General features: G+C 44.2%; 2 protein-coding genes across 2 annotated transcripts; both read right to left on the bottom strand.

The window, feature by feature from the left end:
• Positions 1–451: 451 nt before the first annotated feature.
• On the bottom strand, positions 452–20,711 carry LOC119647685 (zinc carboxypeptidase-like). The gene is made up of 3 exons (XM_038048766.1): positions 20,623–20,711; positions 19,695–20,564; positions 452–907 (listed from the first exon to the last, which is right to left on the bottom strand). Exons 1-3 carry the CDS (start codon positions 20,709–20,711, stop codon positions 511–513), a joined length of 1,356 nt encoding a protein of 451 aa, XP_037904694.1. The 3' UTR covers positions 452–510.
• LOC119650264 (carboxypeptidase A4-like) lies at positions 2,177–3,040 on the bottom strand. The gene is made up of 2 exons (XM_038052878.1): positions 2,807–3,040; positions 2,177–2,749 (listed from the first exon to the last, which is right to left on the bottom strand). Exons 1-2 carry the CDS (start codon positions 2,893–2,895, stop codon positions 2,317–2,319), a joined length of 522 nt encoding a protein of 173 aa, XP_037908806.1. The 5' UTR covers positions 2,896–3,040; the 3' UTR covers positions 2,177–2,316.
• Positions 20,712–24,631: the final 3,920 nt, after the last annotated feature.

Genomic DNA, 24,631 nt, shown 5'->3' with positions numbered 1-24,631 from the left:
CCTAGTAAGGTTTGGTGACTATTGCCATTTCAGATGAGTCCTCGCGCAGAATATACTCGTATGGTCCGGTTGTGGATAAAATCTGGCTCAGTAGGTTACGATGGGAGGGTCACTTAACCCGTATGGATGAGGATGATCCCACCCGCAAAGTAAAGGCAATATCTATGGTAGAAAAAGAAGACGAGGCAGACCAGCCTAAGATGGAGCGATGGCGTAGATCAGGGCGCCACTATCAATATCGAATTGGTGGACCTCCGCGCGAAACCGGGATGCCTGGAGTTCCTTATTGAGGCAGGCGGATACCGGTTGTTACGCCGTTGATGATTGTTCGATATTCGCAGTAGTTCTCATTGTGGTGTTAAAACTTCTAATTCCAGACAAGTGTCTGGAAGTTATTAGCACCGCCACAGTTTAATCGTTTTGCTTTTCCCAGAGCGAGAGGAAAACTAAATCACAATTAAATAAAATTTTATTCTGAAGTTTCATTCTGTATAAACGTAGACATATAGTTTACTCAAATTCGGAAAATCTAGAAATTGACCACTTAAAAACGTATATTAGAAGAAAATTTTGATGAAGCACTGATTCCGATACTAACCCCATGTTAAGCGTAGCAATTTGCACTTGCTCATGCTGGGCAACCATGGCCTTTAAGCCTACCCAACCCTCGATGACTATACTTTTGATTTTTTCGGGAGGAGGATGAAATCCGGGCCCGCTTAGTTCCATTCCTACCGCGAATGGTACTTTTTCTATTCCCATTGCATAATCTATACTGCTTCCAGAAGCTATATATAGGATGTTGGCCGCGCTGCCCACTTTAAATTCGGTCGAAGTAGCATTCAAAATTGCTTTTGCACCGGCCAACGCAACTTCTTTTACAGAATCGTACTTTGGAATATGTTGTCTGCAATAGAAATAGATTTACTATAATTTTTCCGATTTTTTTTTTTTTTTCTGATACAAGAATATATTATTAAAAACTATTAGGTTGTTGCACATGAAATTGTCGATTTGGCAATCAAGTGAAGTTAGTTGCGATTTTGCTGAATCAAACCACCACCAGTTGGCGCTGTTGGTGTCGGATAATGAAGTATAGATACTCCTACATTTAATCGAAGAGTCATTTCAGTTTTGACCATCGTTGTGATAACAGTGAATAAAAAGGAAAAAAGGACGGAAAAGAGCCAAGAACGTATACTTTTGCCGTATGAGTTCACACTTGGTCATAAAACAGCGCAAGCGAGCAGGAACATTAACAGCGTATTTGGAGCTAATACGGTAAGCGAACGAACCACACGGCGGTGGTTCTACAAATTCCGGTCAGGCGCCGTAAACCTTCAAAGTGAGCCATATGGTAAGTGAGAGTGATCCTGCTGCTTTTATCTGGCCTCGCACATTGGTCAGGGTAAGCCTAGTCAGTCTTATTAATTTCGTCTGGATACCAAATTCCCTCATGGTCGTGTACAGTTTTACCCTGGCTGTGCTATCATAGGCGGCTTCATAGTCGATGAATAGATGGTGCAACTGTTGTCCATGTTCCAACAGTTTTTCCATCGCTTGCCACAGCGAGAAGCTCTGATCTGTTGCCGATTTGCCTGAAGTGAAGCCTCTTTGTTATGGGCCAATGATGATCTGGGCGTATGGGGCTATCCGACCTAGCAAGATAGCGGAAAATATTTTATAGATGGTTCTCAGCAACCATCCAACATCCAGCATCCAACCTCCATAATTGTTGCACTGTGTGATATCTTCCTTTTTATGTATGAGAGAGATAATGCCTCCCACTCTCCCAAATGACCGACGAGTAGTATATATATATGTATAAAAGTTATCTCTTTTAAATCAACAAAATAAAGAAAAGATCAAACATTACTTACGTTGTGTATGCCCATGGAATGAGGATAAATTCCCCGAAAGTGTGAATATCTAAATAGAATGAACACTTTCCCTTCGCTGACATTAGTAATTTTCGGACAGTTTGAGTTTCTGTTTCTGAAAGGGCTTGTTTCCCTCTGTACTGGGAGGAGCAAGGCGAATCACTAGCTCCTTCTTCACTCCAATGAAAAGCGAAGTTCCTGTTAACATCAACTCCGAAGCAATTGTCTCCCTGTGGCGACCTCGTCTTTCTCCAAAATGGGTCTGTAGTAAGCGAGTAAATATAACCATCGGGATTTGTTGTTGGCAGGATAATCCAGTCAAAATTTTTCAAAAAATCATCCATTTCTTTCGATTTCTCAACCAATTGATATATAATATATAAAGCGCATGCAGGTGAAGCCCACTCGCGGGCATGTATCCCTCCGGTTATAAGAATTACATTTTTGGGGACGGGTTTGTATGAAATGTGAATCCCAGAATTGGTCTTCCTTCATATGACTTCCCTTTAACTTCCACTTTCGCTATTTCTGGAAAATCTTTTGCTAATTTCTTTAGATAAGCGTTTATCTCATCGTAGCTTAAGAATTTATCGAAACTAACACTACCATGTAGGTCTTTAGAGTTTCTAGACTTTGTAAGCACGTTGGAGACATATTCCTGCAAATCAAGTGCTTCGACCCTGAAGTGAATCGAGTTCCTGCGGAGCTCAGATTCGAAGAGCTTTTGCTCATTTGGAGGAACGATAACTTTCCAGGGTTTACTAAAATCTTTCGATGCAAACAATTGGTCGTAACCACTAGCAGCAATTTTACTACGCATAAAATGTGCCTTTTCTGTCGTCTTCACTTCAATGTCATATAATTTATACCTAAAAATTTAGGAAAGATTTTAGGATATGACATAAAATTATACTGCTCGAATTTACCCCCTGAAGTTCGATGGTAAACAATGGTCATATTCGATTGAAAATATCGCAATGAAGACTCCTAGTAGTAATTTTGCATTCCTTTGCATTTCCCAATAATTATTATTTTCAATTTATTCCTAAAATTTCAACAAAATTTAGATAATTTAAATAAATAAAATTGGTGCGAAATTCAAAAAAATTAACAAAAGATAAAGTCAGAGATGAAAATTGACAACCGAAACCAGGCTATCAAAATCTGACAACCCATACTCATTGCGAGAGTTCACGTAAAGGGAAGAATCGAGAGCATACTTCCTGTTGGGCCGAGCTATAATAATATTCACTTTAACTGAACTCACTTTAACTGTATTACAATACGATTATTATTATCCTGTTAAGGAAAAGTCGCATCGCGTCCGTGAAGAACTATTGTGCCCCATTCACAGGTTATAGTGTACCTATTGATCATAGTATCTCAAGGAGGCCTACAACCGTTAGGAACTTTAGTATGTTCCCTACTTACAGATCTTTCAGCTTTGCATCTGGTATTGAATGTTCTCCCAGATGCCTCGACCAAGTGCCGGACACTGTCCCAGGACGTGTATAGAGGTTTCGTCCTCCTCCTCACAAAACATGCAGGCAGTGTCCGTAGATATCCCTAGCTTCCTTAGGTGATAGTTCAGCCGACAATGACCAGTGAGAATTCCCACTATGATTCGGAGGTTCTTTTTGGTGAGGTTTAAGCAATCCTTTGTACGCATGGGTTCGTATCCTCCAATAAGCACCCTGGACTGCTCCATTCCTGGTAGGCCCGCCCAGTATAGCTCCCTCAACCCTTCCTCTTCATTGCTTAGATTCATAGTCATGAAACCGTTTCCAATTCCGTGAAAAAGCGTCCCTGCTTCCTTCTTGGCTAGTTCGTCCCCTGCCTCGTTGCCTTCCAACGCAGCATGGCCTGGAATCCAAAGTATCCAGACCTTGTTGGACGAGCCGAGTGTATTCAGTCTCTCAAGGCATTCCTATACCAGTTTAGAGTTCACCTGGTTGGACGTAAGTGCCTTTATCACCGCTTGGCTGTCGGTTAGAATAATTATGATATGTTCTGCCCCCTGTAGTTCCTTTGCACATTAAAGGAGGCACATTTGTCTATGGCGTATATTTCCGCCTGGAATATGCTAGTGTACCTGCCCATTGGCTCAAAGTACATTTTCCTTGGACCAATGACACCGGCACCCGCTCCCTCTGCTGTGAGGGGTCCGTCAGTGTACCAAGTAATCAGTTGCTGGTTTAAGCCGTATGTCGAAGCCACGCTCTCCCAGTTTGCCTTGTTAATCCAACGTGTATCAAACTTCTTATCGAAGTGAAACCTCGTTGTCATGTTATTCCCTTGGTATCAGTAATTCGCGATACCGCTTAGAAAGAAAATCGATCTTCCTTCGATTAAGGCTCCCCGCATCACTCACACTACCGGCCATCCTGAATATTGCCCTCCTTGCCTGCATCGGTATGTGCAGATGGAGAGGGGTTAATCCCAGAAGGACCTCCAGTGATGCCGTTGGGCATGTCCTCATTGCCCCACTGATACACGCGCAAGCCAGCCTTTGGAGCTTATGTAATTCCTTGGCTTGTGTGCTGAGTTCAGTTCTTTCTGCTCAGATTACCATTCCATAGGTAATCATTGGCCTTACTATATATATAATAATAATAATCGTTGGCGCAACAATCCATATTGGATCAGGGCCTTGAAGTGTGTTAGAGCACTTCATTTAAGACCGTAATGGTACACTACGGAATAACCTGTAGGAAGCAATGTGGTCAGCATTGCGCTCGACCGAGATTATTACCCTGATTTGACTTAGGTACTCATTCACAGCTGAGTCGACTGGTATCCGACGTCAAATCACGATACAAATCCCCCTGCCGCCAGCGAGATTTGAACCGCGACCTTCCATACCCACACTTCCATAACCACTCAGCTATCCGGACAGTATATAAAGTAGTATCTTCGGGCTGCAAACCCCATTTTTTCCTGCTATGGATCTGCAAGTCATCCGAGCCCTCGTGGCTTTTCGACAAGTGTTTCCGACATGTGTCTTCCAGAGTAATTTTTGCTCTAGCGTAATTCCCAAATATTTGACCTCTGTTTCCCGTTTCACCTCCATATCATGTAATGTTATGGCTCTCAGGTGATAAAGCTTACGCCTCCCAGTGAATGGTACTATGGTGGTTTTTGCTGGGTTGATCCGCAGTCCCACCTTCCTGCACCGGGCACTAGTAACCCTTAGTCCAGTTTGGATTCTATCACTTAGGGTATCTTCATATTTGCGCCTACAGATTAAAACAATGTTGTCCGCGTAACCCTGGACTTGTATTCCAGTATTTGCTAACACGTCCAGGAGTTCATCCACTACCATACTCCCCATCAGTGACGATAGTACCCCACCCTGTGGACACCCGTGAGTGGTGTTCATGATAATAGAATTTGTACCTGTCGGTACCTCAATTTGCCTGCTTTCTAGCATTTTGCCCATCCAGAATGGCAGGGTGTTTCCTCCTCCTTCGATATCCAAAAACGCACAGTGCAATTTCTTTTGTTTCTACGGCATCCCATAGTACCTCTGTCAACTGATACAGAGCAATTTCAGTTCACCGTCCTGCCCGGTAAGCGTGCTCACAGTGATGTAGGGGATTACGCTTTAGAACGTTAGTTCTAATATAGTTGTCTATGACCTTCTCCACCGTTTTGAGTACGAACGATGTTAGGCAAATTTGTCTGAAAGATTTAGGGTGAAAAGGATCATTTTTACCCGCCTTCGGATTAAAGACCACTTTTGCCCGTCTCCATGCCCTTGGTATGTATCCCAGTGCTATGCTCCCCTTACCACCTTGAGAAGAGACTCTAAGATAATTCCTAGGCCTCTCTGGATAAATGCTGGGAAAATGCCATCTACTCCGGGAGATTTTAGTGGTTTAAAAGTTCCCACTGCCCATTTTAGCCTTAGCTTCTGAGCATATCTGTTTTGCTAGTTTCCAGTTCTACTTTCTTCCCCTTTTATTCGTTGTTGGGGTGTCAGGCAGAATGTTGTCGCCTGCCACCGTGGGGTAGGACCCCGGGAAATAAGTTCTGAGATGCAGGTGAACCCTGTCCTCCTCATTCTCGGGAAATGTCTCATCTTCCTTTTTCAAGTAGACAGAGGATATTCCCCCGTCTTTGGCTACAGCCTTGTACAGCCTGGTTGCTTCTGTGATCTGTTCGATCCCTTCACAGAATTCCCTGAAGCCATTCCGCTTCGTTTCCCTGATCGCGTTGCTATACGCAGTCAGTGCATTTTTATTGCTCTGCAAGTCCCCGGTTTATTTTGCCCGGTTAAACAGTTTTCGTGCCTCTGTTCCCATTCTGGTTAGGCTCTTGTTCCCAATCCGTTCTCCTGGGATTCCTTATTATTCTTTCTATTTCGGAGTTACCCTCAATATCGAATCTGATTATCCTGTGATCAGACATAGAGGGTTCATCCAACACCCTCCAATTCCTGACCATTCCGTTCATTAGGGTATTTCCTAGAGTTATATCTAGTACCTCCTGTCTGGTGCTGGTCACAAATGCTGGAGTGTTCCCTACGTTGTATATTTATTACTTATTGCTAAGAATAAATTCAAGAAGGTACTCTTCTCTACGATTGGTGTCGCTGCTTCCCCAGACTCCGTGGTAGGCGTTGGCATCGAAGCCGAGAAGAAGTGGTAACGCCCTCTTCTCGCAATACTTCGTCAGTTTTGAAACTTGTTCCTGTGGAGCCCGGATTTCGTCTCCTGGGAAGTATCCCGATGGCACAACTGCCTCTCGAGTGCTCCTCCCGGCTTCCAATGAAATTTGGGTAGCCACATGGTCCCCGGTTGAGAACTCAGAAAGATATATGTAGTAATTCTTAATTTAATTTAATTTAGTTTAAGTTTAGTTTAAGAATTATGCATGCTCTTGGTTTTTCACAAGAGGAGTCCCAAATTACCTGCAAACTTCCTCCTTGAAAAACAACGAATCTGCCCCCCCCCCCCCATACACAGAGCTCCTGAGCCAGCACTATTCCAATGTTCTCCTTTGAACTTGCCCTTGCAATCACTGCAGATGCAGCTCTCGCATGGCGAAGGTTTATCTTCTCCACTGTCGGAGTGTCACCCTCCTCCTCCGACATGGCGCTTTCCTGCCCATCGCTGCCCACCCTGAGCCCTTTACTGGGCAGCAGGTCTATTTCCCTGGTTTATCCAGTCCTTTCCGCCTCTATGACTTTCGAGACTTCTTCAAGGACCTCGGTATGTTTTCCATCCTGTGCCTCCTCCGAGGTATCTTTCCTCGAATTTTCTCTGTGGACATGTACAGGATTGTGAGGAGTTTACCCTTGCCCTCCACCTTGCTTCTGAAGACTCTCCATAGTCGAGTATGGAGATCTTCATTCTGTGCGATTAGGAGGCTCATAAGGTCTTCCGTTTCTATTGCCGCGGCTTTTAGCAGAAAAGCTGTCACCATATGGGCTCCTGGTATATCATCCCCAGCACATGTTGACAGTTCCACCCTTTCCCAGCCTGGCAATCTAGGAAATATGGCTCTAACCCATTCTGCGGTGTGTTCCGTCGCGCAGACCACCAGTATAAGGCCTGGTCGAAAGCGTATCCCGGTGAACACCAGTTTCGAATTCCAACGCTTCATCATCTGCTTGACGACAAGGTCCTCAATGATTTCCTGCTCCTCACGCAGAAAAAGAAGACGAGGCAGGCAGCTTTTAGGGATATCGAATTGGTGGACTTCGGTGCAAAACCGAGATGTCTGGAATTCCTTATTAAGGCAGGCCTAGACCGGATACCGGTTGTTGCGCCGTTGATAATTGTTCGATATTCGGAGTAGTTGGGAAAACACGTGATAAGTCACATGCCAGATTTATGTTGATCGCAGTAATAAAGCTCGTATTTATCGGTCCGAATGACGTTCAAATGACTTCGATAAAAGGACAAGAATTGAAACCAAGGCTGTACATGTGTTTCTTCAAGAAACCTAAGGTTCATGGACTAGGTGTTGCAGATTAATAGTCACTTAAGGTTTTATGGCTAAAAATCGCTTTCTACCTTTTAAATGCGTTTTTTCTCGAAACTGCATGTTGAAAATCGGCTGCCACGATAGCTCAAAATCTATCCAATGAAGTGTTTTGAAATTTTTACGATTTTCTACGGTCCGCAAACTAGGATAGTTGCGATTCATTCAGTATTTTCCTTTCATTCATTGAAGAAGCCGTGAAAAAACACCAAAATTCACAAAAAAAGTTTAAAACAGCACCAAAAATTTTGCTTTTAATATTTTTTAATAATCCTAGTTCGCGGAGCGGGATGACCCCTTAAATCCAATTTCGATCGTGTTTCTCATTGTGGGGTTCAGAAAGTGAGAACTGTGACTAGACTCTCTTTTACCGAGTGACAGCTCTACTTAACTCTCTTGCTAACTTTTTGGAAATAAATCACTTCGGTAGAAAAGAAAGGCAATTCTTCTTCTTCTTCAGCCTTTGTCTCGTTCACAAGCGGGGTCGGTTCGTCGTGATCGACTTCACCATTTGGCTCTATCGAATTCCTGATCTGGGTGAAATCTCGAGGCTTTCAAATCCCCATCTAGCGTATCAAGCCACCGTTGTTTAGGTCTGCCTTTTGGTCGTTTACCATCGACTTCGATGTTCAGACCAGTCTTGGCAAGTGAATTCTCGTTTGCACGAATTGCGTGACCATACCGGTGCAACCCCATAACGATCGCGGATATCCTCGTTTCGGATGTGATCTAAACGTGTGACGCCACTAGTCCAACGTAGCATCTTCGTCTCCATTACCGCAAGACGCCGTTCATTGTCTTTTATAGTCGGCCAACACTCAGAACCATAGAGAGCGACTGGACGGACGACATTGCGGTAAATTTTAGATTTGAGACGTTCGTTGGTACGTCGATCACAAAGAACACCAGTTGTGGAACGCCACTTCATCCAGGTTGCGTTAATGCGTGAAGCAATTTCATAGCGCAGTTCTCCATTGGCTGATAGCGTTGACCCGAGGTATTTAAATCGCTCAGTTCTGGGCAGATCACTGCCGCTGACAGTGATTGTCCGTGTTTCATGCGGATCGGTCGTCAAAAATTCAGTTTTGTTTAAATTCAATCTGAGACCGTGTTGCATGAGGCGATCATTCCATTTTTGAACAAGTTGCTCGAGATCATTTTTGCTATCAGATGCTAGGAAAACACCATCGCGCTGGACGTTGGATATCCCGTGTGACGGTGTCCATAACAAGAGCAAAGAGGAGTGGTGAGAGGGCGCTTCCTTGATGAACACCAACAGAGACACGAAGCGGTTTTGATACACCCGCCATACTTCGAACTTTACTTTTCGGATCGTGGTTGAGCAATTGAACCCAGCGCACGAGTTCTTCTGGCACGAAGTGTTGTCGTAAAGCATACCAGATGAGTTCGTGTGGTACATAGTCAAACGCTTTCTCTAGATCCAGAAAGGCAATGTAAAGAGGGCAATGCTTCTCGCGGTGTTTCTCCATGAGTAAGCGCGCAGCGTGTATTGCGTCAGTAGTTCCGCAGTTCTTGACAAATCCGGCTTGATCATTAGGTCCTGTTGCTTTCCCCGATTTCATTTGTTTTATTGCCTCCTCGACTTCAGTTGCGCTGACTGGTGGAACTGGTCCAAATGTCGGCAATGATTGGGGAAGTGGAGAATGAGCAAATTCTTCAGTTGAAATCTGCTCAAAGTTGCGGCTCGACGGTTGGTAAGCAAAGTACCGTTCTTGTCATTAACGCAACAGAAGTGTTCGATATCCTGTATGCGTTCATTACGGCTTTTAGCAAGTCGATACAGATCTATCTCGCCATCCCGAGTGTCCAGTTTATCGTAAAGATTTTTGAAGTGGTTCGCTCGGGTGACAGCGACCGCTTTCTTTGCTTCCCAGTTGGCATTCTTATAAATTTGCCAATTAGCAGGCGTTTTATCGTCGAGAAATTTGTGGTAGAGGCGTTTCTTTTCATGGACCTTCATTTCAACATCATCATTCCAAGGCCAAGTATCTCGGTTGATGTACCGCTTACCCGGCTTGGTGACCCCGACGGTTGCAGAGGCCGCTTTGTGGATCGTGTCTTTCATTTGGTTCCATGATTCTTCCACATTCGTAATGGTCGGCAATCGTATGAGTGAGACCGTTTCTTCTTTCTTCTCACCAAATCGCCACCATTTAATGCGCGGCGGGCCAGTGCGTTCCTCACGCTGTTTTATCGGTGGCTTAATTCGCAGGACGGCAATCAATGGCCGATGTTGAGGTGCGATGGTCTCATAGGGAACGAAAAATGTTGGCGTCTTATGAGAATATAGTCGATTTGCGTTTTACTGTTCCCACTATAAAATGTAGGACGATGAGACAATCGTTTGATGAACCATGTATTCGTAAGTACAAGGTCATGGGTGTCCGCAAAATCGATTATACGCTCTCCACCCTCATTGCGCGCTCCGAACCCTTTTCCCCCATGGCACCTGTTACCATCTGCCTTTTCACCCACATGACCATTAAGGTCGCCGGCAATGATTATATAATCGTCAGCAGGCACGTGACAAGTCTTTCCATCGAGAAGTTGCCAGAAGGCATCTTTCTCGGCATCAGGTCGACCTGTCTGAGGTACATATGCGGTGAAGAAGTGAATAGTGCGATCAGCTGATATAATGGTGAGCTTCATCAGCCAATCATCAAATCGTTCGACTTCCTTCATGGCATCACGGAAACCCTCTGAGATGGCAATGCCAACACCATATTGAGTGGGTGGGTTACCAAAATAGAGAAGTTTGTAGCCATTTTTACCGCGTTCGCGTTCAATGTCGCAGTTTTTGGCAACAGACCATCGGGTTTCTTGCAGAGTGCAGATATCAATGCGCCTTTTCCGAGGGGCTCTTGCGAGTTCCTCGGTCTTTCCAGTTAGGGTACCAACATTTAGCGTGCAGACACGTATTTGTTTTGTTTGTTTTGTTCGGACTGACTTGCTTACGTCCTGACGCCGTCCATGCGTCAAGAACCCTTGCCCATTTCTCGACAGGACCGGGGCCCGTCCTGCCGCGTCGACTGAGATGGACGCCCTAGCATATCTCCGAGGCTTGTGACTCAATCCGATCATCATGTTTGTAACGACATGGCGGAGTTTAGAAAAGAAAGGCAATTAAAACGTCTAATTCCTGACAAGTGTCTGGAAGTTATTAGCACCGCCACAGTTTAATCGTTTTGCTTTTCCCAGAGCGAGAGGAAAACTAAATCACAATTAAATAAAATTTTATTCTGAACTTTTATTCTGTATAAACGTAGACATATGGTTTACTCAAATTCGGAAAATCTAGAAATTGACCACTTGAAAACGTATATTAGAAGAAAATTTTGATGAAGCACTGATTCCGATACTAACCCCATGTTGCGCGTAGCAATTTGCACTTGCTCATGCTGGGCAACCATGGCCTTTAAGCCTACCCAACCCTCGATGACTATACTTTTGATTTTTTCGGGAGGAGGATGAAATTTGCCCCCGCTTAGTTCCATTCCTACCGCGAATGGTACTTTTTCTATTCCCATTGCATAATCTATACTGCTTCCAGAAGCTACATATAAGATGTTGGCCACGCTGCCAACTTTAAATTTGGTCGAAGTAGCATTCAAAATTGCTTTTGCACCGGCCAACGCAACTTCTTTTGCAGAATCGTACTTTGGAATATGTTGTCTGCAATAAAAATAGATTTACTATAATTTTTCCGATTTTTCTTTTTGTTTTTGATACAAGAATATATTATTAAAAGCTATTATGTTGTTGCACATGAAATTGTCGATTTGGCAATCAAGTGAAGTTAGTTGCGATTTTGCTGTATCAAACCACCACCAGTTGGCGCTGTTGGTGTCGGTAAATGAAGTATAGATACTCCTACATTTAATCAAGGAGTCATTTCAGTTTTGATCATCGTTGTGATAACAGTGAATAAAAAGGAAAAAAAGGATGGAAAAGATCCAAGAACGTATACTTTTTCCGTATGAGTTCAAACTTAGTTATAAAGCAGCGGAAGCGACCAGGAACATTAATAGCTGCATTTGGAGCTGATACGATAAACGAAGGAACCACATGGCGGTGGTTCCACAAATTCCGGTCAGGCGCCGTAAACCTTCAAAGTCAGCCACATGGACATCCCGGACCATCGATTGACAACAACGAGCTGCGTTTGGTAGTTGAATCCAACACACGTCAGTCTGCGAGATTCATTGCAGAGAAACTGGGCATACACGACTCGATAGTTTCCGGCACTTGGAACAACTTGGAAAGGTGAAAAAGCTCGACGAATGGGTTCCGGGTGCCTTTACAGAGCAAAACATGGCGCTTCGGATGGAAATTTGCAGTTCTTTATTCTCCCGCAACAGAATCGATCCACTTTTGTACAGAATAGTGACATGTCATGAAAAGTGGATATTATATGACAATCGTCGCAGATCAGCGCATTGGCTAGATACTGATGAGCCACCGAAGCATAACCCGAAACCGAGCCTCCATCCGAAGAAGGTAATGGAGGCTGTTTGGTGGTCTACGGCTGAAATTGTCCACTATTCTTTTTTGGCACCTAGAGAAACGATAAAAGCACAGAAATACTGTGCCCAACTCGAAAAAATGCACCAAAAATTGAGTATTCAATGGCCGAGATTGGTCAACACGACCCCATGTACCCAAAACAACGGTTCAAAAATTGAACCAATTGCAGTATCAGACTCTGCCTCATCCACCATATTAACCGGACCTTTCGCCAATCGACTACCACTTTTTTAAGCGTTTGGATCTTTTTTTGGCGGAAAAACAGTTTAAGAACGAAGAAGCTATCAAAATTGACTTCGACGAATTTATCAACACCCGACAGTTGGACTTCTACGAAACTGGCATACATGCTCTTGAATCTCGCTGGGAGAAGTGTTTTGAATCGACTGGCACCTATTTTGATTAAATAAATAAATTTTTGTAAGCTTTACAGTCGTTTAAAATTTTAGTCCAAAACGGCCATTTCATTTGCAACAACCTAATAATATATGGAGCTTTTGCCGTAATCTAAAAATTTAAGCTTTTAATTTGTCTGCTAGTCTCACAAATTCAGATTAATTTTAGGTAAACCATTAAATGCATTCTGCCTAAGCCAAGCCGGTTCAAGCCACTGCATAAGTCTGCATGTACGTACCGCTTTGTATCTAGCAGGTAGGGTGCATTGTACCCAACTTGGAATTTAGAAACTAAACAGGAAAAATATTTGTGTGTCACAAGAAAACTTGCATAATAGTAGAAAACGAGGCTGTATTTCCCGGCGTCTCCTCATGGAAGTAGAATGCTTTGTTTATTAATGCTTACGCGCTTACGCCCAAATGTGACAAAAGCCCCCTCCGATGGGAAAAAGAATGTTGTTGCAAGAAACTATTTATTAACAAAACCTCATTCTTGGAGCAGACCCGGGATTCACAAGCCGCGGCAAAAGGATGGATAACCTTACATACAGCATTATGCCTGGTGATGTACTGCACCGGTGCCATAGCAGTACAGCCAGAAATGAGATGGTCCAACGTCTCTAACGCCGAACCACACATTCTGCACTGGTCGTTCTCCACCCGTTCTTTCATGATGAGCTTTTTATAAGCTCCGGTGGCGACCACGTGGTCCTGAATGGCATACATGAACCCCTCCGTCTCAGCAAAAAGCTCCCCAGCACACAGCCATCTGTTCGGCAAATGCAAATCGACAAATGGCTGCCAAAGACAATTCCCGTGTTTACCGTGCATTGCCTTTGACTTCCATTCATCGATCCGCTCTTGGTCCGACTTCACTACACTTAGAGGATTGAAAGATCGATCCTTCAAGTTAAGTGGACTCAGCCCACAGTCTGCCTTACAGACAGCCGCATGTAAGGGACTCGCCTGCTCTTTCCTGTAAAAATAAGCGCGCAGCGAGTCGACTTGGCGATGATGTTGTGCCGCCACATCAACCACGCCCCTACCTCCGATGTCACGAAGCAGGTTTATCCGCTCCACGGCAGACTTTGGATGATGCCTTCGGAATTTGGACATAGTTGTCCGTATCCGCCGCTGGACGTTTTCCAGTTCGGTCTTCGTCCACGGCAATATTCCGAATGCATGAGCCAGTGAAGGGATAGCGAATACATTCAACGCGCTTATTTTATTCCTCCCCGAGAGATGCGATTTCAGCACCAGCTTTATACGTCGCAGGAATTCGGACAGCAAGCATCCTTTAGATCACCAACTAGAGCATGGGTTCCTTGCAGAACTCCTAGGTATTTGTAGAAGTCTGTCTCGGTCATAGCTTCGATGTGGAGGTCACCAATGCTATGTCCGGCATGCAGCTCGTGATGACCTTTGCGGATGGCTTGGATTCGACATTTGTCTAATCCAAACTCCATCCGAATATCACGGCTGAACATGTCTATTATTCGCAACAGGCTTCTAAGATGGTTGTCAGTACCAGCATACAGCTTGATGTCATCTAAGTACATCAAGTGTGTCAGTTCGCACTTAGCACGTAGGCCATACTTTATTGCAAAACCATGCCCTCTAGCATCATTCAGTAGCCATGAAAGGGGGTTCAGTGTAATACAAAAGCAAAGGGGACTCAACGAATCCCCCTGGAAGATGCCCCTCCGTATACGGATGGGCTCTGAGGTATTAGCACCCTCAGATGTACGGACTGATAAGGTGGTATGCCACCCTTCCATGACTGTCGCCAAGAACTTTGTTAGTTTCGGATCATTGTGATACAGATGTAGAATGTCGATTAGCCAGGTATGCGGAACGCCATCAAAAGCCTTGGCATAACCGATATAGCAACTAACGATGTTTCTTTGGCCTCTAGTTGCTTGTCCTACAACTACCGAGTCGATAATGAGTTGCTCTTTGAAACCCCTTGACCCAACTCGGCAGAATGTTATTGGTCTCGAGGTGCGCATTGATCATTCCACTAATAATAGACGTGATGAATTTGTAGAGGGTTGGTAAGCAAATGATCGGTCTTGTGTCTGCGGGGTCCTGCACCATGCCGTTCTTAGGGGTAAGGTAGGTAATGCCCGCAGTGAGGAAGGGTGGAAATTCCTGCGGCCGACTCATGACCTCATTTATACTGCGTGCCAACCGACTGTGTACGCTGATAAATTTCTTATACCAGAAATTCTGCACCCGATCCAGTTCTTCGAGATGTTTATGGCTCGTCGAACTTCCTCTTCGGTAACATCCGCAAAATTCATGCCAAGTGTATTGGCATGGCGGGTGCCTTCGCCGGTGAAGGTTGTACTGAGCTGGTTGTTGTCCGACGCAGCCTTGTCTAAAATCAAGAAATGGAGTTATCTCAAAATCAAAATCAAGTTGAGCATGTCCTATGCTAGAGTTCTTTCGGCGTTGTTAAATAGTAGCACATAGAAAGTGACCCCCACCGTCACTCAATAGCTCCGAGCCTTTGGCAACACCTGTCCATGTTGTATGATTGAGGTACGATTGCCTGATCCTATTTCAAACGAATACCTAGGTCGGTGCCTGTCGCCCATACATAATATGATCTGAGGGCGGAAGTGGCAATAGATAGGCCCAACAGCAAGGAGTGGTGAGAATTAAATTGCTAGCTACGACATGCAGACGAACCCATTCTCCCAAATAACCGACGAGTAGTATATATAGTTCAAAAAGCCCACGGACCCTCTTCCCGCCCAACCGGACCGAGGGGCGACCAACCTAAGGATGGGCTGAAGACAACATCCAAAGGCTCGCATCACAGCGATGATGCGTTTTAACGCAAAGTGTGTGCGACCATGCGAAAATGTGTTACTACATCCCGATTGTCGCAAACACTTCAGCCAATGACGCGGAGGTTCTACACTACAGAGACATAGATCTTATATTGAAGACAGTGCGGATCAAGACTGAAACCCATTAGGTCAGATTGCTACCGGACAGGACTGTTCGGACTATAGCACAGGTTGCACGGATAACCGCTTTTTGCATCTCCATGTATAGTCCAGCCCTAAGATCGAGCGTTTTCAGCGCTTTATGTAAGTTCTGCGGGACTAATCCCGTCGCTGATATTATTACTGGGACTACTTCGATCTTTTGTAGTCTCCAGGTCTGCTTCATACCGTCTGCCAAGGGGCCGTAGTTCCGGATTTTTTCGTGCTGTTTTTCAACAGTGTTCCGGTCCAACGATACGGCTACATCGATTATAAAGCACGCTCGTTCTTCCTTCAGAAGCAGAACTAGATCGGGTCTGTTATGATTAACACTGTGGTCGGTGGCAATAGTGTGATCCCACAGTAGTTTGACCCGATCACTTTCCAAGATTCTCTGCGGAGTATACTTATAGTAAGGATGGTAGGTTACCACTAAGTTATACTTCAACGCAAGGTTTTGATGGAGAATCTTGCAGACGGAGTTATGACGATTGGTGTACTCGGTACCGCTCAACATCCTGCACGCAGATGTTATGTGCTGGATGGTCTCCTATTCGCAGTTGCATAACCTACAACTGGAGTTGGTGATTGAGGAGTCGTGAAGAATGTACCGTTTATAATTTTTTGTTGGGAGCGAAGCATCCTGAATTGAAGTTAGAAATGCTTCGGTCTCATAGAACAGTACACCGTTTGTCAACCATTTGTTGGAGGCTTCGATGTCCATGCCTGACAACAACAAATTTTTGATATGACCGCCGTGAATGGGTTTCTCTTTCCACATGTCGATCTTCTGTTGGACTGAAGTAACATTCGACATGGGATCCCATTCTCTGCTTCTCAAGTTCAAAGGAGATAATTTATTATCTACCATGACGGTAGCCTGATGTATTTGGCTAGAGGATTGTTTCTCATAGAAAAACTCACGAAGAGAATGCACTTGATTGTAGTGCAACGATTTTAAATCAAGTACCCCCCCTCCTCCCTGATAACGTGGGATAGTGATCCTCAATTTTTCGGCAGCTCTATTATGCATGTTGTTGTTTGCAAGAACTACCCTTACTCGTCTATTGACAGATTCTAAATCAGTATTACTCGAAAGTGTATAGAAGGACGGGAATGGCGAAGGTATTGATTGCCATGATCTTATTTTTCCCGTACAGCTCAGTTTTAAGGACAAGATCCAGACGCCGTTCAAATTCCCCCAGCAACTTAGATTTAATTATTGCCACAGCAGGTGTTGTTGCTTGCAATATGCCGAGGTATTTGTAGACGTCGTCCGAATCCATACCCTCAATTCGGATGCTATTTTGGCTGTATCCTTCGTTGTCGGTGTGTTTTCCCCGAACAATCGTTTTTATGCGACATTTTTCCAAACCCAACTGCATGCCGATATCCCTGCTGAACTGGATGATGATGTCCAGCAAGGAGCGAAGTTGGTTCTCGTCTTTGGCATACAGTTTGATGTCGTCAATGTACATTAAATGGCTTAATGTACATTTCGACAATATGCCATGCTTGACTTGGAACCCGTATTTGCTTTCATTCAAAAGATGGGATAGCGGATTCAAAGCCAAACAAAACCACAGTGGGCTTAGAGAGTCGCCTTGGAAAATGCCACGCCTGATTGGTATCTCTCCTGATGTTTGTGAGGATACCGATAGCTTCGTGCTCCAATTCTTCATTAATGTCCTCAGAAGAAGAACGACATTCGGGTTGATTTTATACAAGCGTAACACTTGTAGTAACCACGAAAGTGATATGGAGTCAAAGGCTGATTTATAATCGATGTAGGCTGTCGAGATATTTCGTTTCTGATGGACAACCTGCTTTACAGCTACCGTATCGATTATAAGCTGTTCTTTGCAGCCTTGGGAGCCTTTTGCACATCCTTTTTGCTCCTCAACTATCAATTTATGAACATCAAGATGTTTTGAGATGTTCGCGCACAGAACTGAAGTGAAGACCTTGTAGATGGTAGGAAGACAAGTAATTGGTCGACATTTTGAAGGGCAAGAGACACCCTGTTCTTTGGGGATGAGGAAAGTTATCCCCTTCGTGAAAAATGGTGGAACTAAATCAGGATCGGCAATCATCTGATTAAATTGATTTGCCAATATCCTGTGAGTGCTCTTGAACCGCTTCAGCCAGAAGTTGTGAATCTTGTCAACTCCTGGCGCCTTCCAGTTACCTGCCTTGTCAAGGACTGCTTTAACATCGACTTCAGTTACGTCAGGCATGGTCATTTCGGGGAGGGCCTCGCATGAACGCATAAGGTGTGGGAGCCACGCTGCTTCTAAATTGCAACGACTGGATTCGCTCCAAACACTTCTCCAGAAGTCTTCTGCCTGATCCAGATCGAGGTTGCTTTCCCGTCTTGAGTTAGTGAGATTTTTGTAGAACCCCCGTTGGTTCTGGAAGAACAAGGTGTTGTCTGTCCTTCGCTGAAAGCTTTTTTGATACCTACGGATGCGATTGGAGCATACCGCAAGTTTCTGCTTCAGCACCTCGAGCATATCATTGGACAGATGGTAGTTTCTAATGATGTTCGCAACGCATCTGTGCACTCTTGGTGATGGATTTCCAAGGAGTGCTTGTGTCACACGACCAATCTCCTTTCTCAATTTTTCGACTCTTTTGTTGAGTCGAAACACCCAGAACGGTAAAGTCCTTCTGCGCATACCTCTGTTATTCGCTCTAAGATGTTGGTTATGGAGACGAATAACCGTGGCAGCTAGTAGATCAGGCTGTGAACCTCTGTAGCAGTAATCTCGCTAGCCAAACGATCAGCCAAAATTCTGTCAACGGCAGCAATGATGTTAGTAGTTGGCTAAGTAAACTTCAGTTTTGGGATCTTTGGCCTAGCGTCTGGGAGAATCTCAGCATACTCTGTAAATGCGACCTGGAATGCGGTCAAAGCCTCATTATGACTGACTACTGGATTCATGGAGTGCCTTACAGGTGGAGTACTTGTGTTACTCCTTTGACTAGTCCGGTAATTTGATGACTCCAGCCCGAGTTCAAGTGAAACCTCTTGGAAGATTTGTTGCCTAGTTGGTAAGGCAACTCGGTTGTTATTCACTATCACCCGGTACTGGTTGACGACGTTCTGTTCCGGAACATGACTTAGAAACGGAAATCGGGTTATGAACGCATCATGTAGTCGATGTCTGTACCCTGATGGATTCCGTTCCAAATCCGTGACACGGCAATAGGCGCGAACGATAAATTCGTTGAGTTGGTTCGTCCAAACCATACGACGCCTAGGTCTCCCGTCCCTGGTGGTTGACGGCATAACCGCCAAAACATCCAAGGGCGAAGAGCCGCTCTGATGTTGTTGAACGACCCTTAACCGTGTTGGGTACTGTCTTCGTATCCCTGGGGTCCCATTAAAAAAATTTAAATTGTTTTCCCCAATTTTATTCCCACGAGTATTGGGGAAGCAGTCAACCCTGCAACAGAGCCCCAATGTTGCAATGCCCCATGGTTACCTCCAAAGGTAGGGAAGGTATTTGGAGGGGAGCCGCTGAAATACAGTGTAACGCCACTGCAATTCATCCGATAGGCGCGTCGATCCCTTCACCCCGGATTACGGATTTGTTAAGGAGGTTTACTCCCCCTGAAGGGGAAGAATCGGTAAGGGAGGACGAACACAAAGGGAAACGTTCTGCTTGTCCGCGGCTACTTATTTACAAGATTAACTTGCGATATTCGCAGCTGACCCGGTGGGTCATGTCATTATCCGCAACCCATGACACGCGCCTGGTCGCATGCAGCTCTGCGTTTGCAACTCAGGTGAGGATAAACCTGGTACGCCAGATATATATATATATATGTATAAAAGTTTTCTCTTTTAAATCAACAAAATAAAGAAAAGATCAAACATTACTTACGTTGTGTATGCCCATGGAATAAGGATACATTCCGCGCGAGAGTGAATATCTAAATAGAATGAACACCTTCCCTTCGCTGACATTAGTAATTTTCGGACTGTTTGAGTTTCTGTTTCTGAAAGGGCTCGTTTCCCTCTGTACTGGCTGGAGCAAGGCGAATCACTAGCTCCTTCTTCACTCCAATGAAAAGGGAAGTTCCTGTTAACATCAACTCCGAAGCAATCGTTTCCCTGTGGCGACCTCGTCTTTCTCCAAAATGGGTCTGTAGTAAGCGAGTAAATATAACCATCGGGATTTGTCATTGGCAGGATAATCCAGTCAAAATTTTTCAAAAAATCATCCATTTCTTTCGATTTCTCAACCAATTGATATATAATATATAAAGCGCATGCAGGCGAAGCCCACTCGCGGGAATGTATCCCTCCGGTTATAAGAATTACTTTTTGGGGGACGGGTTTGTATGAAATGTGAATCCCCAGAATTGGTCTTCCTTCATATGACTTCCCTTTAACTTCCACTTTCGCTATTTCTGGAAAATCTTTTGCTAATTTCTTTAGATAAGCATTTATCTCTTCGTAGCTTAAGAATTTATCGAAACTAACACTGCCATGTAGATCTTTAGAGTTTTTAGACTTTCTAAGCACGTTGGAGACATATTCCTGCAAATCAAGTGCTTCGACCCTGAAGTGAATCGAGTTCCTGCGGAGCTCAGATTCGAAGAGCTTTTGCTCGTTTGGAGGAACGATAACTTTCCAGGGTTTACTAAAATCTTTCGATGCAAACAATTGGTCGTAACCACTAGCAGCAATTTTACTACGCATAAAATGTGCCTTTTCAGTCGACTTCACTTCAATGTCATATAATTTATACCTGAAAATTTAGGAAAAGATTTTAGGATAAGCCAAAAAATTATACTGGTCGAATTTACCCCCTGAAGTTCGATGGTAAACAATGATCATATTCAATTGAAAATATCGCAATGAAGACTCCTAATAGTAATTTCGCATTACTTTGCATTTCTCAATAAATATTATTTTCAATGTATTCCTAAAATTTCAACAAAATTTAAATAATTTAAATAAATAAAATTGGTGCAAAATTCAAAAAAATTAACAAAAGATAAAGTCAGAGATGAAAATTGACAACCGAAACCAGGCTATCAAAATCTGACAACCCATATTCATTGCGAGAGTTCACGTAAAGGTAAGAATCGAGAGCATACTTCCTGTTGGGCCAAGCTATAATAATATTCACTTTAACTGTATTACACTACCATACTCATTAACAAAAAATCTTGAATTTATCCCGGAGGTTATCTGGTACGGTGGCCCAACCGCAATTTTCACCTAGGTAGACAGATCAGTAGTCAATGGCCCAATTAGTGCTCTGCTACGCTGTTGTGGTGATGGCTAAAACTCTCAAGACCGTGACTGCTGAGGGAAGATCAAGAGAGCTCAAATCATCAGAGCCATCCATAGCAAATTACTAAGGATATTAGCTCTCCCAACCTACAACCAGAGATTTCTTTCAGAACCCCAAATGAATGCTTGCCCAGTACCCGCAACGTGGCTCTAACTAGAGCTAAGCAATCTCTAAAGAGGTGCCCCCTCTCTGAAATTTCAACAATGCGATTTGTAGGGTGTTCCAAGTTTGCCGACATGGTCCCCTGTAGACCAGCAGACCATTCAAACCAGCACAATCCAGGACCCATTTGCATCTATCCCAAAGACTATCGCCGCCTTCGCTATAAGAATTAGATTCTATCAAACATCGCGCCTAGACAGTGCGTCGGGTCCTCCTATTCCACTTTATGCTCTTATAATCGGGAACCTAGAGGAGATACAGGCCCCTGCACGGTTTCAACAATATTACAGCCCCCAATTAATGACGACTTGGCCGTTGATCAGCATAACTAAGTTAAGAATAGGACTCGGGTCATGCCATTAACAACCCTTTACTATCGCCAGTACTTCCTTTCAGCTATTCATTATTCTGGTTGCATATGAGACCATCCAGTTCTATCCTATTTAGGAATTGCCAGCTTAGGAACTGACGCTGCTGGGTAGCATTCAAGATCAAGGAAGTCTGTAAAGTATGTTTCTTATGGTACAATGACCACTCGAGCTTGCTTCGTGTAGATTGGTTTCTGTGGATTTGTCTTTTAGGCAGATGTGGCGTGACTGCCTTTATGTAGATGTTCAGAACATGCCCTAGAATCTTCAACACAAAAGAGACTTATGGTCGCGTTTTCGGTATGAAACCCCGCCCGTACGGCTCCCGAAGTTCACTAAATATCTGAACGAAGTCCAGCCCCTGTAAATATCTACAAACCGTGACAGAACCATTTCTTGTTCTTTCTGGAGCATGACTGGTATTGTGTCACCTAGGCCAGAAGCTGTTTATAGCTCAGCCGACTTTATTCTCAGTGATTACCGGTTTGATGCTCTCCATAATCTCCATGCAGCGTTTTGGTTCGCAGTCCTTAATATTCCCGGTGAAATTCACACGAACTAACAGCTATAGGGGCCCAAATTCTGTCCCAGAGCCCTGCTTAAGGAAAACAAACTCATGTGTTCCAGGGCCAGTACCTTACTAAATCCCGCAAACTCTCCAACGCTATCGGTGTTGGGACAGTAATCCAGTTAGTACCGTCCCTGGTAGTCCTGGTGATGACTTCTACCTCTTCAAGCATCCCGTGTATGGTTGCCAGTATTTGAAACAGATAACTTCCCTGCTTTCACCCAGGAGTTGGAGCTTGTTGGAGCACTTGGTCTCTTCACCCGGAAGTGTACCCTAAGAAGCAATATTATCGGCAGTTTGTTCAAATGGGAGTATTACCCCGATTTGAGTCAGATACCCAATCATAGCTGATTCAACTGTTATCCAATAATATAGCCAAGAAGCGAAACATGAACGTGTATATCAATACAAAATATAGGAAGGACGAATACAATTTTTTTTAACAGCCCCCATCTTCTTAAGGTCAACATTGAATTATGATTTCCACCAAATTTCGTGTCAATGGGTATAACCCCTTCTGGAAAAGGTGCGTGTGACAGACAGATCTGTGCGGAGTCGCCTGATCTCACATCATCGCATCTCGTCGTGCGGAAAATTAAATGCGTGTGAACTTGCCCTTAGAGTTATTTGCGGGTGTACATTCATGAGCATATCTATGCGCAGGTCGAGTAGGTGGGAGGAAAACACTCACCCGTGGAAAAAAATAAGCATGGGAAGGACACTCAGAACAATAAACAATATAGGCGAAGAAAGAAGGTGCAAACCTCAATACCGAGAGTTTTTGGGAATGGATGAGCAGACTCCCGGTAATTGATATCCCCCGATGATAGTGCCTCGAGGGTGTATAGCAAGGCTACCGTGGCATTTAATACGACAAGAAACTTAGAAAGGGGAGTGTTTGAACCCAGTATATTGAACCCAAAAACAACCAGCAAAATGCGACCATGGGTGAACGGTAGACGTCATAAGCAGTAATGACACCAACTGCCTCTGAGCGTCAAGAGTTACAAAAAGCTTTTCAGGATCGAAAGATGTATACGTTCAGGATAATGAGATCTCCGTCAATATCCAAAGAGGTAGAAAACCTGGGACAATGGAGATGGAGGTCATTCTGGTGAAAAAGGCTGCTGAACAGAATTTCGATCTAGAACAGTCAGCGGAATTTATTAGGGACAAGCACCCATCGGGGTCCCGTACAGCGGGAAGATATGAAAGAATCGAAGGAAACCCGAAAATTAGTCCTTCGACATTAAGGCAATGGACGCAGGCGACACTCGACCGCAAACTCGCACACGGGTGATGAAACAATAATGTTTGGGAAAAGGCCGAAGAAAACCTAGGAATCTGGAATATTTCCATAAAAAAACTAACAGCCGGATCGCCACTTTGAAGAAGGGTTTCCGGTAGGTGGGAAAACAGTGGTAAAAACACGGGCGCCAGCAAGGGAGGACTTGAATTGAACCCAAAAAGATGAGGGCTTCAAAGAAGGTCCATTCTGAAGCGGTGCGGGGACCGTCCGACTACCAGCAGAGGCAACGCGATATTGGAGTTAGGGAGGCCCGTATTGGATGGGTAGCTTGCCGCCTCAGAGAGCAGATAACTTGAAATTATGCTTCAGGTCTCTCCTCGCAAGTGCGGTTAATCGATCTGACCAATGCAGACGCTGTCTAGAAATGGATTACATTGCCCGGGATGTAACAAGGATGCGCTTGGATAGTAGGTATAGCACTGGAAACGGTATGTGTTTTGAGTTTAAAAAGCGAACCGCCTAAAAACCCTGACAATAATCTATGGGATGATCTTACAGGTGCAGCAGATTTTTAGGTTGCAGTGACCAAGCTATACGAGAATGTACGAGAGAGCCTACGACTGGGTTTATATCAGCAAAAATAGACCGCATATACATCTAAAGTTGCTACTCTAATTCAAATCTGACGTTGGCTGAATTCAAGGACAAACGACATTGCAAAAAACGAGGAAGTTCACTAACAAATGCAAGAGTGAGTTGTCAGTTAGACATCATATTGGTTAACAATGGTCAGGTTGATACTTGTCGATAAGGGCGGTCCAGTTCCGTTGTGGATCTGATTTTTCTTAGTCATTCACTAGCCCGCGATATGGGTTCGAACGTTAGTGAAGGCTGCACCCACAGTGATCATCATCTTTCACCTCAAGGACAAACCAGCAGGTGGAGAACGGCTCGTTCGAAAATAAGGAGAACGTCAGGTTAGTCTGCGAAAGCAATTAACGAAGAAGCATTTATAGGGGCGCGGTTAACCTAGGACACTGTATACCTTCAGAGAGAGCCTTCCATATGGCGGAATGTACCGCGACGGACTTATACTCTCTCCAGCCTGACTGCTAATTTTCAAGCGACGTGACATCAGCCTAGACGAACGGTACAGAAAGAAATGAGG

The sequence above is a fragment of the Hermetia illucens genome, chromosome 2 (genome assembly GCF_905115235.1).
Source record: "Hermetia illucens chromosome 2, iHerIll2.2.curated.20191125, whole genome shotgun sequence".
NCBI classification, from domain to species: domain Eukaryota; kingdom Metazoa; phylum Arthropoda; class Insecta; order Diptera; family Stratiomyidae; genus Hermetia; species Hermetia illucens.
This window is presented reverse-complemented; position numbering and strand designations above follow the sequence as displayed.

Coding starts and splice junctions, on each gene's coding strand:
- LOC119647685 (XM_038048766.1), bottom strand. CDS start 20,711: ATGCAAAGTAATGCGAAATTACTATTAGGAGTCTTCATTGCGATATTT. Junction 20,565..20,622: donor TTACCATCGAACTTCAGGGG/GTAAATTCGACC, acceptor CTAAATTTTCAG/GTATAAATTATATGACATTG. Junction 908..19,694: donor ATTCCATGGGCATACACAAC/GTAAGTAATGTT, acceptor TTTCTATTGCAG/ACAACATATTCCAAAGTACG.
- LOC119650264 (XM_038052878.1), bottom strand. CDS start 2,895: ATGCAAAGGAATGCAAAATTACTACTAGGAGTCTTCATTGCGATATTT. Junction 2,750..2,806: donor TTACCATCGAACTTCAGGGG/GTAAATTCGAGC, acceptor CTAAATTTTTAG/GTATAAATTATATGACATTG.